The 13,180-nt window shown below is 40.6% G+C and overlaps 1 protein-coding gene across 3 annotated transcripts in view; it reads left to right on the forward strand.

Annotated features, from left to right (window-relative positions):
- Window positions 1–312: 312 nt before the first annotated feature.
- The window catches only part of LOC103188137 (phosphatidylinositol 4-phosphate 5-kinase type-1 gamma), a 60,367-nt gene continuing 47,499 nt past the window's right edge, over window positions 313–13,180 (forward strand). For all 3 annotated transcript variants that reach the window (XM_042342610.1, XM_042342608.1, XM_042342609.1), the window contains exon 1: window positions 313–476. In XM_042342610.1, the coding sequence (XP_042198544.1) occupies window positions 341–476 (136 nt within the window). In that variant the 5' untranslated portion in view covers window positions 313–340. The remainder of the gene's footprint in view (window positions 477–13,180) is intronic.

Below are 13,180 nucleotides of genomic sequence, written 5' to 3' on the forward strand. Positions count from 1 at the left end.
CGCAATGCGGGAGCGGGGCGGTGACGCGGAGCGCAGGGAGCGGTGACGCGAAACGTAGGGATCGGTGACGCGGGCGGGAGCTGTGCTGTGCTGCCGGCGGACGTCGGCGACTCTTCAGTCGGAGCGAAGAAGAGCAGCAGCGCAGGGAGCGGGGCCCCGGGGGAGGCTGTGCCGCTCGAGCCGTCCGTCGGTCCACGACCCCAGTGTTGGGGGGTGGGTGAGGGTCAGAATCCCGCGGGGGGAGAGGTGCGGGGTTCAGTTATTTGGGTTTGAATCCGGCGTCGGAGAGGAGGAGGAGGAGGAGGTGGCGGTGGGGGGGGGGCGCTGGGGGGGGAGCTGAATGGAACCGGACGGCGCGGCGACCGAGGCCGGAGGCGAGAGCGAAGTGGCGGCGGCGGTGGCGGTGGCTGAAGCGGCGGCCGATGAGGAGGAGGAGGAGGAGGAAGAGGAAGGGGTGGAGGACGCGAGTCCAACGGGTGAGACCCTCTTTTTTTCTACCTTTTACCGACCACCGTCAGCCCCGCCCGGGGTCCCGGGCCCGGGGGAGGGGAGGGGAGGGGAGGGGCGCTGAGGCAGCTGTTTACCCGCCTCCCCTTTCAAAGGGGGGAATCAGGTGCTTTGCCACATAGTGAGCTGCGTTATACCCCCCAACCCCCCCCCCCCCGCTCCCACCCGCCTGATGGGGCCTCGCGCCTGCGCAGATTGGGCTGTTTGGCTGCTAAATAGTGCACCTGAACCACAGATGTTTTGGACTCAGAGTTGTCCCCATCCCTGTCCTCTGGTCGGTTCTTCTGTCATCATCATCATCATCATCACAACAATAATAAACCTTGCATTTTGATATAGCGCCTTATTACGTCTTTGAAATGTCTCAAAAGCACTTCACAGGATATACTGTAGTAAAGTGTAGTGACTGTATTTTGTGGGCGAAATGCGGCAGCCAGTTGTGCACAGCAATAATAATAATAATAATCCTTGCATTTGATACAGCGCTTTTCACGTCTTCTAGACCCGCAAACGGTTGTGGTGACCAAAGTTAAAATGTCTCCTTACCGTCATCCATCATTCCAATAATGACAAATTGTGTTGATAAGGCGCCTTTCATGTCGGGAGGATGTCCCCGAGGCACTGGACAGTTGAGGGTTTGCACCTTTACAGAAGCTGTTGGTGTATTTGTTGGGACCAAGCTGTGACTTGCTTTGTGCCAACTTTATACCGAAATCAATTGCTGTCAGAATTGGCAATCACATTTTGCGAGACAAATCTTTGAAATTTATTTTTGCCCTCTCAGAAATTTCAATATGTTTCTGTTTGTCAAAAAAAATATGGAATGAGTCAGAGATCATTGTGGTATCTTGTAAAGTTTGGGATAATTAAATTATACAACGCAGGCTGCTTTGTCTCTGAAAGTGTAAATGCAATCTTCGGTTTCACAGTATGTTTTCACTCAATGGGAAAAATAGGTAACTGATTATAATATCTATTTGGATATTACTGTAGAATTTCCAAGTTTTACAACACTAACGAAATCAAATGTGCATGTTTGATTAAAGCAAAGGTGGATTTCTTGTCCATAAATAGTAGTAAAATAGGCTGACAAGATTGCCTTATTAACCCAATTTCAAGCTTTATCCATCAGCCTATTTAAAATGTTGTCATGACAGTGCTAACAAAATTTAAAGAGTATATTGAATCTGTTCCAAAACAATATGGAGTCTGCTGATAAGTGAACCTTTGTGGTAAGAAGTATAATTAGTAAAAGCAATCAAAATTAGGTAATGTTCCTTAATAGGAACAATATAAAAGGGCACGGGGAAAAAAGGGTAGGAAATTGGGATTTGATTTCCAGGGGAGCAGATAGCACCAATCTGGGTTTCACAGGCTTAATGGCTTTCTTCTGTGCTGTGCGTTTTATGATTCTGGTTTATTTGGATAGTGGAGTCGTTATCTCGTATTTAACAGTTATGTCGGGTGCTTTTGTAGATGGAAACCTAGGTAGCTTTGTGGTGCAGTCCTTCACATCGAGTGGCTTTGCTCTTCACGCATGTGATAATCTGGTTATTGGAAAAATAAGAGGTTAAGTGTCGTGTGGAGGGATCTACATAAGAAGGCAGCAGGGCAAAGCTTTTTTAAAAAAAATAGTATTTTCAGGAATTTAATGTCTGTTTACTGATCAACAAGGTGTTATGTTAAGATGAATTCTAATTCAGCTGCTGCAAAATATGTCATCAGTTTTGGGTTGGATACAAGCCGAGTTAGAAGAAACCGTTTTCCTTGGATTACATGAGCTTTGAATTTGTGCCAAGAATGGAGCGCTTTCAATTCAAGCTGACTCTTTACTGTAACTGAACTTACTGCTTGCTCCATTTCATTAAAACAGTTAATAATGTTCAGTCAGCTGATTGCTAGCTATAGCGAACCATTGTGGCTTGAGAAACGTTTAGGCCTGAAGTGAATGTATGTTGAGGATGAGTGTACGGGCCACACCCATTGACTTCCTATTAATTTCCTTCTTCAGATTTCTTAGACACATTCTTTTTATCCTGCCATTGCCTAATTGCATCAGCTTAAGTATTGTACGGTAAATACTTGGCAAGTAAATTGGTTTGGGGCTGAGACGGTGGGCTGAAGGAACACCTGATGTACAGAAACTCTCCATTTCTATGAGTGAGTGTTTGACATTTTCTTTTCGGGAAAGAAAACATTTTGATGCATCTACAAAGTATTGGATCTTCCTATGTTACTAATTACAAGTAAAATAGGAATGAGTTTGCTGCTATTGTATGCGTTAGCAGGTCTCTATGGGGGTACATTTTGGAGGGCATTGTAGACTATAGGGCTTTATGTGCCACCTGTTCATTGATTAACATATATGATCTATTTGTACTCTGTATTTTAACTGTTTAGCTGTAGCAGTTAGAGGTTATTAGGTGTGACATTGAATTAGTTTGGTTTCATGAACAACCTAATGGAACTTAAATATTTTTGAAGTCTCCCCCCCGCCCAACTAAGAGATCCACTTCAGTTTATTTGAAGCTATTCCACTTTTTCCTTTCCATTTTTTTCAGTGTCTCAGAATGTGTGCTGAGGTCTGTTTTCTTCCACGATCATCCTGATTAAAACTTAGCTTTTAACTTGCTGGTATTCACCTAGTATTCCTTGTGTGTTATCAAAGGAAGCAAATTTCACTCATGGGGTCATTGTTTCATAATTGCCAGCATGTTGGAGTTGTTATGATCCGTATTGCCAAATGCCATTCTAGTATTTGCTAACCATTATGCTGTGGAGCTTGAGGCTATGACTCTGAAATATGTGGTTGCATTGTCAGATAAGCTGTATAATCAAACTGGCAGTATTGAGTAAACCCTCCCCCGCACCCCCACGACCCCGCCCCATCCCATGGCTGAAAAGAATGGCATTGTTTTGTTATACTCTGCATGAAGCAGTTGTGGGAGCTGTGAACAATGTAGCTTGAACAATGTGATGGGAACTGCAGTGCACGTGTTTACAAAACCGGAAAATGTTTCGCTTCAAAGATTGCGTGCGCTCAACTTCAAGCAGCTGTACGAATGTGCCAAGAATTCTGAGAATCTGTACTCTTTACCACGGTCAGTCTTATCCTGAGCAATGCAAGATCAATTGTTTGCATTGTCACTTCCTTGAGTTCCCTTACATCTCTTATCTTCATCAGTGCGTTGCTGGCTGTTTAGCCGAAAACTGCTACGAAAAAAATGAAAAGTGCCAACACAAAATACCTCACTAGAGAAGACTGCAAAATGCATCAAATATGTTTTTTTATAGCGAGTCTGCATTGTAAATTCAGTGTTAATGCAAACAAAATAATTCCTACAAGATTCACCTTGAATTCACTTCTTTAAGAGATGTTTCACTTCACAGGTGGTATTTCCAGCTTCACCAAGCTGCTGTCAGAGGAATAATAATCATTGCATTGAAAATAGTGCCTTTCATCTCAGGAGGACATTTCAAAGTGCTTCACAGGATTTAGTGTAATGCGTAGTGACAGTTTTGTAGCTGAGTGTGACAGCCAGTTTGCACACAGCAAGGCACCACATATTAGCATGAAATGATTGACCGTTTTTTCCCTCTAGATTGTTGGCTAGGACATAGGGAGAAGCTTCCTTCTCTATTCTCAATTTGAATAGTGTCATAGGATCTTTAACATTAACAGGCAGACAGGACCTTGGTTTAATGCTCATCCAGGTCGTCACCTGCACAGGTTAGTGCTCCATCAAGCTACGTAGTTTTTGCTGATTAAATTCCAGCAGTACCCCAATGTACTATTTGGAGTCCCCAAGCATGCCGTGTAGTGTAATGTCTAATAGGCTTCATGCTGTTTGTCTAGCTGGGAGTTCTTTTGTTAGTTCTTTTGCTAAGTGTTAATTGAGTGGGAAGAATCCCTTCTCTGATTGGCTTGTCTGTGCCTCCAAGGCTTCCCAATGAGCCAGGCTGAATGGTGTGTCATCAGCAGTGCCCTGGAATGTTAGACTAGAGTGTCAGCCTACATGGGCTTGAACCCATAACCTTCTGACGCAGGTGAGCATGCTACCAGGCTGACGCACAACTGTGCAAGACAGCTCTGGCTACTGAGAGGAGTAGAATCCAATCGCTTGACTTTGCATTTGGATAATTGTAAATGACAATTCTGATTAACCAATTAAATCACAGAAACCACAAGGAATTGTTTAAAGGCAGCTTAAGGTGTAGATCGATGCAGAAGCTACATCTCATTTAGTTTGTAGCATTGTGTTGTACGTTCTAAATGGAGCAGCTGTGCCAAGCTGGTAATGGATTTGGTTGTGTTTTATTGCTGCGACTCTGAGTCTAATAAGAATGAGCAGTAGCCTGACCGGGTCTGTCATTACAACAGACAGAAAAAGCTTTGCATTTTAGAGTCTTTAAAAAGAGCAGTGTACATTTTAAGCTTTATTTTGATTTTTTGGGGGGGATCAATGGTATGAAGATGTTTGTTAAGTCAGAACACCTTGATGAGCCCTCATGTTGTTTTAAAGCCAACTTTGTGTCCTTGAATTTGATTCTGAACCACGTTGAGACATATCAACCAGCAACATGTATTTACATAGCACTTTTCATATTGTTGTTTGTCTCAAAGTGCTTCAGAAGCAAATGCAAGGATTATTAGAACTATGACTTTCAGGGCTGAGTCTGATGCCAATTCCAGCACATCTGTTTGTTGAGAATACATGTGAAAGGCACAGCCCTGTTCTCTTGGTAAACTACAGTGAGAGGCCTTTTAGATTGGTGAGAGGGCTACACTATTTTATTTTGAATTTTGCTTTTAGGCTTAGTAGGTATAGTTTAGTTATAGTTTTTGTCTCTTTGCTCTCAAGTCTACTGCATTCCCTTTGCTTGCCATAATGACTTGTGATTGACTTGTCTGCAGTTGTGCCTGAGCCAAGCTCTGGAGCACCTGGTTGCTCCGTGGAATAGTTGGGAAGGTTTGAGGAAGAAAAATATGCATGAAACTGGAAGCCACTGTTGTTAATTCTTCAAAGTTTAATTACTATTTTGTCATTTGGATCAACATTGATCCCGTTACTGAAACTGATCTGCGGAACTAAAGGTAGAGAAGGAAGTAAGAGCAATTGTTTTCACTCTCCTGCCGTACAATGCACTTTGCTTTTGCAACTTCTGTCAGTTTTATTCCAGTGTTATCAACAAAACGAAACAGGAATAGAAACAAAATATTGAAAAAAATATCAATTAAATGGGGGGAAACAGGATGTTACTTTTGCTGAATATATTGTTTTTAAAAACTGGTTACAAATTGGTTTAAACATTGTTGGGTGCAATGTAACTAGATAACTTACTGTCAGAAGATGTAACAGCCTGTGGTGACATTGAAATGAAGTTGTTGATTTGTTTATCTCACTTGTGACTTTCAGTTCCAAAATAGAAACAATGATAGCTGAAGCGCAGTATAACTGGACTCAAATAAGAGCATTGGAGATAATGGAGGCAATGTTGCTGTAGCGAATACCCTTGACACGAGTCATATGTTCAGCCCAATATGTTCAGTTTCACAAATACAGGGTTGCTCTAAAATGTAAGACTTTCTCTCATGGAGGTTTCCTTTAAACCTTGATTAGTGGACCAAGTACTGGTAGTTTATAAAGTTCCAAGAATGATCTTAAACGCTATTACAGGCATTGAATCTTGTGTTTTGGGTTTGCTATGGTGCTGGAAACCATAGCTGATAAACATTGTCACATCACATCAACTAGCAAAATATTGGAGAAAAATTAGTTTTCTTTCAGTAATAGGACCACTTCATAGCATAAATATTTTAGATTAGAATGCTGCACGGGTTTTACTGTAAAGTGTAATGACTTTATTTTGTAGCAGTGCTGCACAAACAGCCACAAAGTGAATGACCCATTTTATCTATTGGAATAGAGAGGAACAATACCACAAGAAAAACAATTGTCATTCATTCACTTTGTGGTGTTTGTGGGATATTGCTATATGCAATTTGATTTCAGTGTTTGCCTACCAATGTACAGATGCTAGACTTTACAGAAAACATCTTTGAGATGTTTCAACTTAGTAAGGGGCTATAAGGGGCTATAGTAAGGGGCTATATCTAATCAAGGATCATTATCATATCATTGTGTCATAACAACAAGTGTTTTTCCTGTTTCTTTAGCCCTTATCTACTCCACTTTTCTCCATCCCCCACCACCCCCTCGTCCAAAAAAAAGTCCAGGGGCACTCACTGATTTTAATCTTGTGTTTGAACTGGAGTTAATTATATACAGTACCATATTTAAGGTAGCATCTTATTTTTAAATTATATTTTTTGTGTGATTTAGCTGAAATAGTTAATCGTACTCTCAATGCGTATTTGCAGTCTAAATGATCATAATCCTTTCGGTTTGTGTAGCAATTTATCATGTCATCAGCATCACAATTTTTCAGAGAAAATATTGTGAAGTGACTGTATATTTGTAGGTGAATAGTTCTTCCAGTCAGACTGGGGTTCCTCTTGCATTTCAGCAGAAACACAAATTGCAGTTGTGGTAACTTTCATGTCTGTGTGGTTCATGGCATAGGATCAGTAACTTTACTAACTGCATCCACTAATTTAAACCTCTTTGCTGCTATAATCTGTTTCCCAAATACTGTATAAAACATGTTGAACATTTGACATTTGGTACATGTTTCCTTTGTCAGTAAAATGTTGCAAAAAAAAAGTAACTTTCTGGAATCGTATGATACCTTAACCTTTTAATGTATTAAAGTGGAACGCTTCTTACTATTTTTGCCTGGCGTATTTCAACAATATTAATAGATCCAATTTTACATATTGAGCTTTATTTGCCAAATTGTCCATTTAGCCCGATGTAATGAGCTGCTTGTTTGTTACTGTTGTTCTGCACTGTCGTTTATAACAAGGTAATATGAACAAAGTAATATGTATACTTTCATATAATTTGAGTTGCAAAGGTTATGTTCATGAGTGCAGTTAGTTCGATTTTTTTAATAGAAAATGTCTGAAGAGCACTTAACTATTATTCAGTGAATTATTTGTGACCGTGTGGATGAATTTACATTGCTGTTCATGAGTATCTGTATCTGCTGGACAACTGCATTTTCCTGAACCAAATTTCTCTCTGGATCTGCTTCTGTTCTGTGTATTCTTACAATTAACCTAGAATTGTGCGCATTTTATTTTAATCCTGCTGAGAATCTCTGAACTTGAGATGGTTTAGCACGGCCTAATTTATGGTGTCTTTGAAGCTTTGGATTTCATTAGCTATAATTGAATCTTGTGTTTTGGGCTTTCTATCCGTTCTGTGATGCTGGAAGGCACAGCTGATAAGCATCGTCACATCAACTAGCAAAATATTACAGAAATTAGTTTGCTTTGATCTAATTTATTTATGCTATGAAGTTCTGGCTCAGTCGCTTATGTGTGTGTCAGCCTGGCTCAGTCACTGTATGTCAGCCTGGCGCAATAAGTGGTCCTGTTACTGCAAAAGGTTAAAACTACAGAATTAAAATGAAAAGTGGAAAAATCTGAAATTGAACAACGAAAGCAGAAAAATGCAGTTCTTTTGAGTCTTGCTCCAGACTGCATCTTTTTTGATGCTTACTGACTGCTGTGGATTTCCAGCATTTTTTAAAACTACATCCTAGTCTTTATCCAACTGGTTATGTAATTGTTTATTCTATTCCGTTTTGAACTGTAAGATAGCAGCGGTATCCCTGATGTAATCAGATAACCGATTGTGCGCAAAAAGTATTGGGCAATCTAGTATTGCAGACATATTGACGTGTGCATTTTGAAATATGCAAAGGATGTTCATTTTATGAATGTTGATTGGGTAGAAATGAAATGCCCTAACCTTGTAACTAACTGCCTGTTGCTCCATAACATGCTAAACCACATATTTGCTGGTAGATACGCACCCCTCTCCCATCTCACACACACACACACACAGTTTCATTGTCTTTTTCAAACGTTCTGCAATTCGTGGGAGAAACAGGATTAAAATAACAATGTGATGTCTGCTTCGTACTGTAACAGACGTTGGCTGGATTGATATGTAATTGATTACTTGGCCCTCTCCCCTCCCCCCCACCACCACCCCCACATCACAAAGTTTAACATCTTACTTTTGAACTGGAGTTTATATATAGTACCATATTTAAGGTAGTATCATATTTAAAATATATATTTTGTGTGTGATTTAGCTGAAATAGTTAATTGCACCCAATGCATCATATTTGTAATACAAATGATTATAATCCTTCCATTTTATAGCATCTTATTATGTCAACAATTCAATTTTTCACAGGATTTATTGCAAGGTGACTGTGTAGGTGAACAGGGCAACCAATTTGTGCTAAGTAATGTCCCACAAACAGCCTGGAAGTCAATGTTCAATTTTGTCTAGAGGATTGTTGGCCAGGATACTGGGGGAAACCCTCTTCTCTTTCAAATAGTGCCATGGGCTCTTTAATGTCAACCTGAATAGGTAGACTGGACCTCAATTTAACATTGCTTCCACAGTACAGCAGCTCTCCCAATCCAGCACTCATTCCAAGCTGTATTAGATCGTCAGCCGAGGCAATCAGCTCAAAATTCTGTTTTGAGGCTTGAACCCACGTATTTCTGCCTCTATCCCTAGAATGCTACGAACTGAGCTAAGACATGCACACACTATGTGTGTGTGTGTTATCCGTATAAATACTTAACATTTCAGCAATTTAGATCAACTAATCAAAAATTCCTGTACACATCAACAATGAATTCATTGCCTTGTTCTGGGATTTGATTATTGTAGGCAGGCGAAGGCTTAATCTAAATCCTTTGAAGCTTGTAACTAGTTCACTTGAGAAAACTTTGAATACGACATGCTGATCACATAGTTTCTTGGAAGATTAATTTGACTCCATAATGTTTTTTCCTTTGTTTTAATCTCCAAATCTATTTAATCTTCATATACAGTGAAGCGAGGAAGGATGGAATTGCAGGCAGACAATCTTTAGCAAGATTTGTATAAGCGTTGTGAAAACTACTTGATCTCACTGTTTCTGCTTTTTTAAAATGTACCCTGATCTAACTTGCAATTTCCCACCATCTCCAACATTGGTGGTTGTTCTTTAGGGACACTATTGTCCTTTTTCATATTAGTTAATTTTGGTAGCCACTATGTCTGTTTAGTAAACTCCTGATACCTCGACACTGTCTTAACTTGCCACTACTACTGTCGTCATGCTGTCAATATCCCATGACCATATGTATTTCTGTGTTTATTCATAGGCTTAACTTGCCACTCCTGATAACTGGTCACTGAGCCCTTTTCCTTTGGAGCGACAAGTTATCAGGAATTTGTTTGGCGCTGTTGTATATGAATTCGAACTAGTCATCAAGTTATGGCTGTATAATACCAGCTCTGGTGGTTCAATCATTTAGAAGCTGGCCCTTGGTCTCTACCCATAATATAGTTATTCCATAGACCTTCCCAGCTACTGACCAGGCATAACTTTGTTGCCTTCTAACCAAGCATAGCTTTGAAGAATATTAACCTATTCACCTACAGTCAATTCACTTTACAGTATATTCTGTGAAGTGCATTGAGATGTCCCATGATAAGGAGCTATATCAAATGGAAGGATTATTATTAACCTCCAAATGGGTATGGTGAGAAAGACCAAAAGGCTGTAAGATTATCAGACAGGATGGCCTTGCAAGATGCACCAGGAAGGAAGCTATGGAGTCGAATTTGCATGTTAAAATCTGAAAAGTAGCACAAATTCTTGATAAGAAGGATTCACTAGGGTAAGAGGATGCGGTTTATCTGAACTGGCGGTTGCTCTTACCCTATGGCTTACTGTTAGGATAGGTAGACACCATATGGTGCTTTATTTTTGAAGCTTTTGAGATTGAGTATCGGTAGTGACATGATTGCTGCCTTTTAAATTCTAAAGGGACAAGACAATATAGATCATAGCAGGCTGTTTCAACTTGTTCAGAATAGTAGAACCAGAGGACATGGCCTGCGATTGAAAGAGGGTAAATTCAGAATGAATCTATTTCAGTGAGCGTAGAGTGAACCCATGGAACATGCTCCCAAGTGAGGCGACGGTTGAAGCAGGAAGTGTTGATTCTTTCAAACACAAATTAGATGATTTTCTTTTAGGAAATAATATTATGGAATACAGTACATAGGTAGTTTGGGACATATGTGCATGCAATCGCCTAGAAGGTGGAAGGTGAATTAGATGGATCTTGGTCTTTTATCATCTAGCATTTCTTATGTTCTAAGTCTGAGCTCAGATGTGCCTCTGACACCAATATATGGGCTTTACTTGGTTAACTGCCCATGGTACTGAAAAGGTTCGAAGTGCTTGTTTATAATAATTGTTTGATTATAATATAGCCTTTAATAAGCATTTGATATAGCTTCTTATTACATTTTTGAGATGTCCCAAAGCGTTCACAGAATATACTTTAAAGTGAATTCACTGTATATTTTGTGGGCGAACTGCGACAGCCAATTACACACAGCAGCGTCCCACAAATAGTTGTGGATTAAGTGACTAAATTATTATTAGATTTCTTTTGAAGGAATTATTACCCACGGAAAAGCGATCTGACAATTGACTAACAATCGGGTTCCTACTTACTGCTAGGTAAACAGGTGTATGAAGTAAGGAAACTTGCCCAACATTACCCTGCTGGGAATCAAGCCCAGGTCTCTCGCTTGTGAGGTGAGTGCTGTAACCACTGAGCTACAGGATTCCACAAGTTTGCTTCTGTTGTGCATGGTTTGACCAAATCCTTCAAGGTCACAGTTGTTCCTTCTTAGAATATTCAGCTCAATTCAACAGACATTGGTGAGCTAGTCACTGTCATGGATCACAGCCTTCAGAAATCACCATGGATTTAGTGACCTTAGAAATATGGCATATTTGAATTTGTTCCAGGTGACTACTCACATTGCTCTTCGATGCTTTCATCACTGTCCTTTTAACAGACAATATGAAACCAGTGCTTCTCGGGAGCGCCTCACAGTTCACTGAGGTTTGGGCTGGAAGTAAGACATCACATTGCTTCAACAGCAACTTGTGTTTATGAAGCATCCTTCTCTTGTAGAGTTAAATCTGAGTGCTTTATGTAGATGGTACCAAACACTGAGCAGGAAGGGGTAGGTACATATGCAGAATGGTCTCCTGCATGTTGAAGGGTAAAGCTGAAGAAGTTTACTGAGTTGAGGAGGTGCGAGGGAGTGAAGGAATTTGTAGCTGATACTGAAGATCTTGTTTGCTGGGAGCCAGTGGAGCCTGGCAAGGATGGCGGGGGCAATAGGCATGTAGAGTTTTGTGAGGGTAAGGATGTGGGCGGCTGGGATGAACTGTTGCTTGTAGATTGCGGAACTGCGGAGGCCAGCAACAAAACCATTTTAAAAAGTTGAGTTCTGAAGGTGACAAAGGTATGAATGTGGTTTTGGCAGCATTGAGCGTGTGATGGAGACTGTGGCAGGCGATGGAGCAAAGATGCAGAAAATCAATCTTGGTCGGAGACTGAATGTGAAGGAAAGCTGAGGGTCGAACTGAATGTGGCACTGATTCAGTAAGTTGGAGAGAAAGGCTTGGAAGGTTGAGGATGGCTCAGCCGGAGGCAAGATGATGTTGGCAGGAGCTGATGTAAAAATGTTTCAGTAGAATCCATTCAATGACATTGACTTGCTATATTTTATTAGTTATGACAGGAATTGGTGTATTACCTCCAGACTTGCTCATTAATGGTTTCACGTTGTACCTTGTGTAAAAAAATTGATGTCGGTTGATGTTTTTTTTATTTTGTATCCATCTGCCATCCAAGAAACTCTGTTACTTTTGAATTAAGGATTCATTAAATATACAATGATGCATTGAAAAACTATTCTTCAGCCTTGCTAGTCCTGTCGTCCTCTGCTGCGGAGTGGCAGTTTGTGGTCATGTTACTGCTGAACCTGTCACTGAGCTATAGTGTGTGAAGGATAATATATGGTTGCAGCTTTTTCAGGCCCTGAGTGTGAAAAAGCAGAGCAGAGAACCTGATGATAGTAATCCTAGCATTTGATATCGCTCTTCAACCATCACCTGTGTCTCAAAGTGCTTCTCAGAATTTCTTGTAAAGTATGGTGATGCAGCTAACCAATTTGTGCAGAGCAGTATCCCTGTCCCACAATCAGCCATGAAGTGAATGACCAATTATATCCGGTCTGTTGTTAAACTACTGTTCTGTCAAATGAGGACAAGGCTGTTTCAAAAAAGATCCCAGAAGCTCTGATCAGTTCAGTAACTATGCTTCGCCTGTCTCTATGCTGCTAGGCACCAAGTTCAGACTGTTGGGAGTGCTGACGTGTGAAAGCTTGTCATTTTCCACTGGCGTATGTGGGGAGGTCCATATTTCCCACTGTTTTGTCCTGCTGTCATGGTACCTACTGGATAAACAGAGGGCTGCTAGCTGTGGCTGTTATGGATATGCACAGGACCTCATGTGGAGGAGAATGCAAACAAAGAGTATTTTTTGGTGAGAAGAGGATAATAATGCTATTTTTCTGATCAAATTAATAAACTTAGTAGATTCTCATCTAGGTTACCCCAGTGTGCTATTCTGTACCTGAGGCTTGTCTTTACAGCTATA

The sequence above is a fragment of the Callorhinchus milii genome, unplaced genomic scaffold (genome assembly GCF_018977255.1).
Source record: "Callorhinchus milii isolate IMCB2004 unplaced genomic scaffold, IMCB_Cmil_1.0 Scaffold21, whole genome shotgun sequence".
Classification (NCBI taxonomy): Eukaryota; Metazoa; Chordata; class Chondrichthyes; order Chimaeriformes; family Callorhinchidae; genus Callorhinchus; species Callorhinchus milii.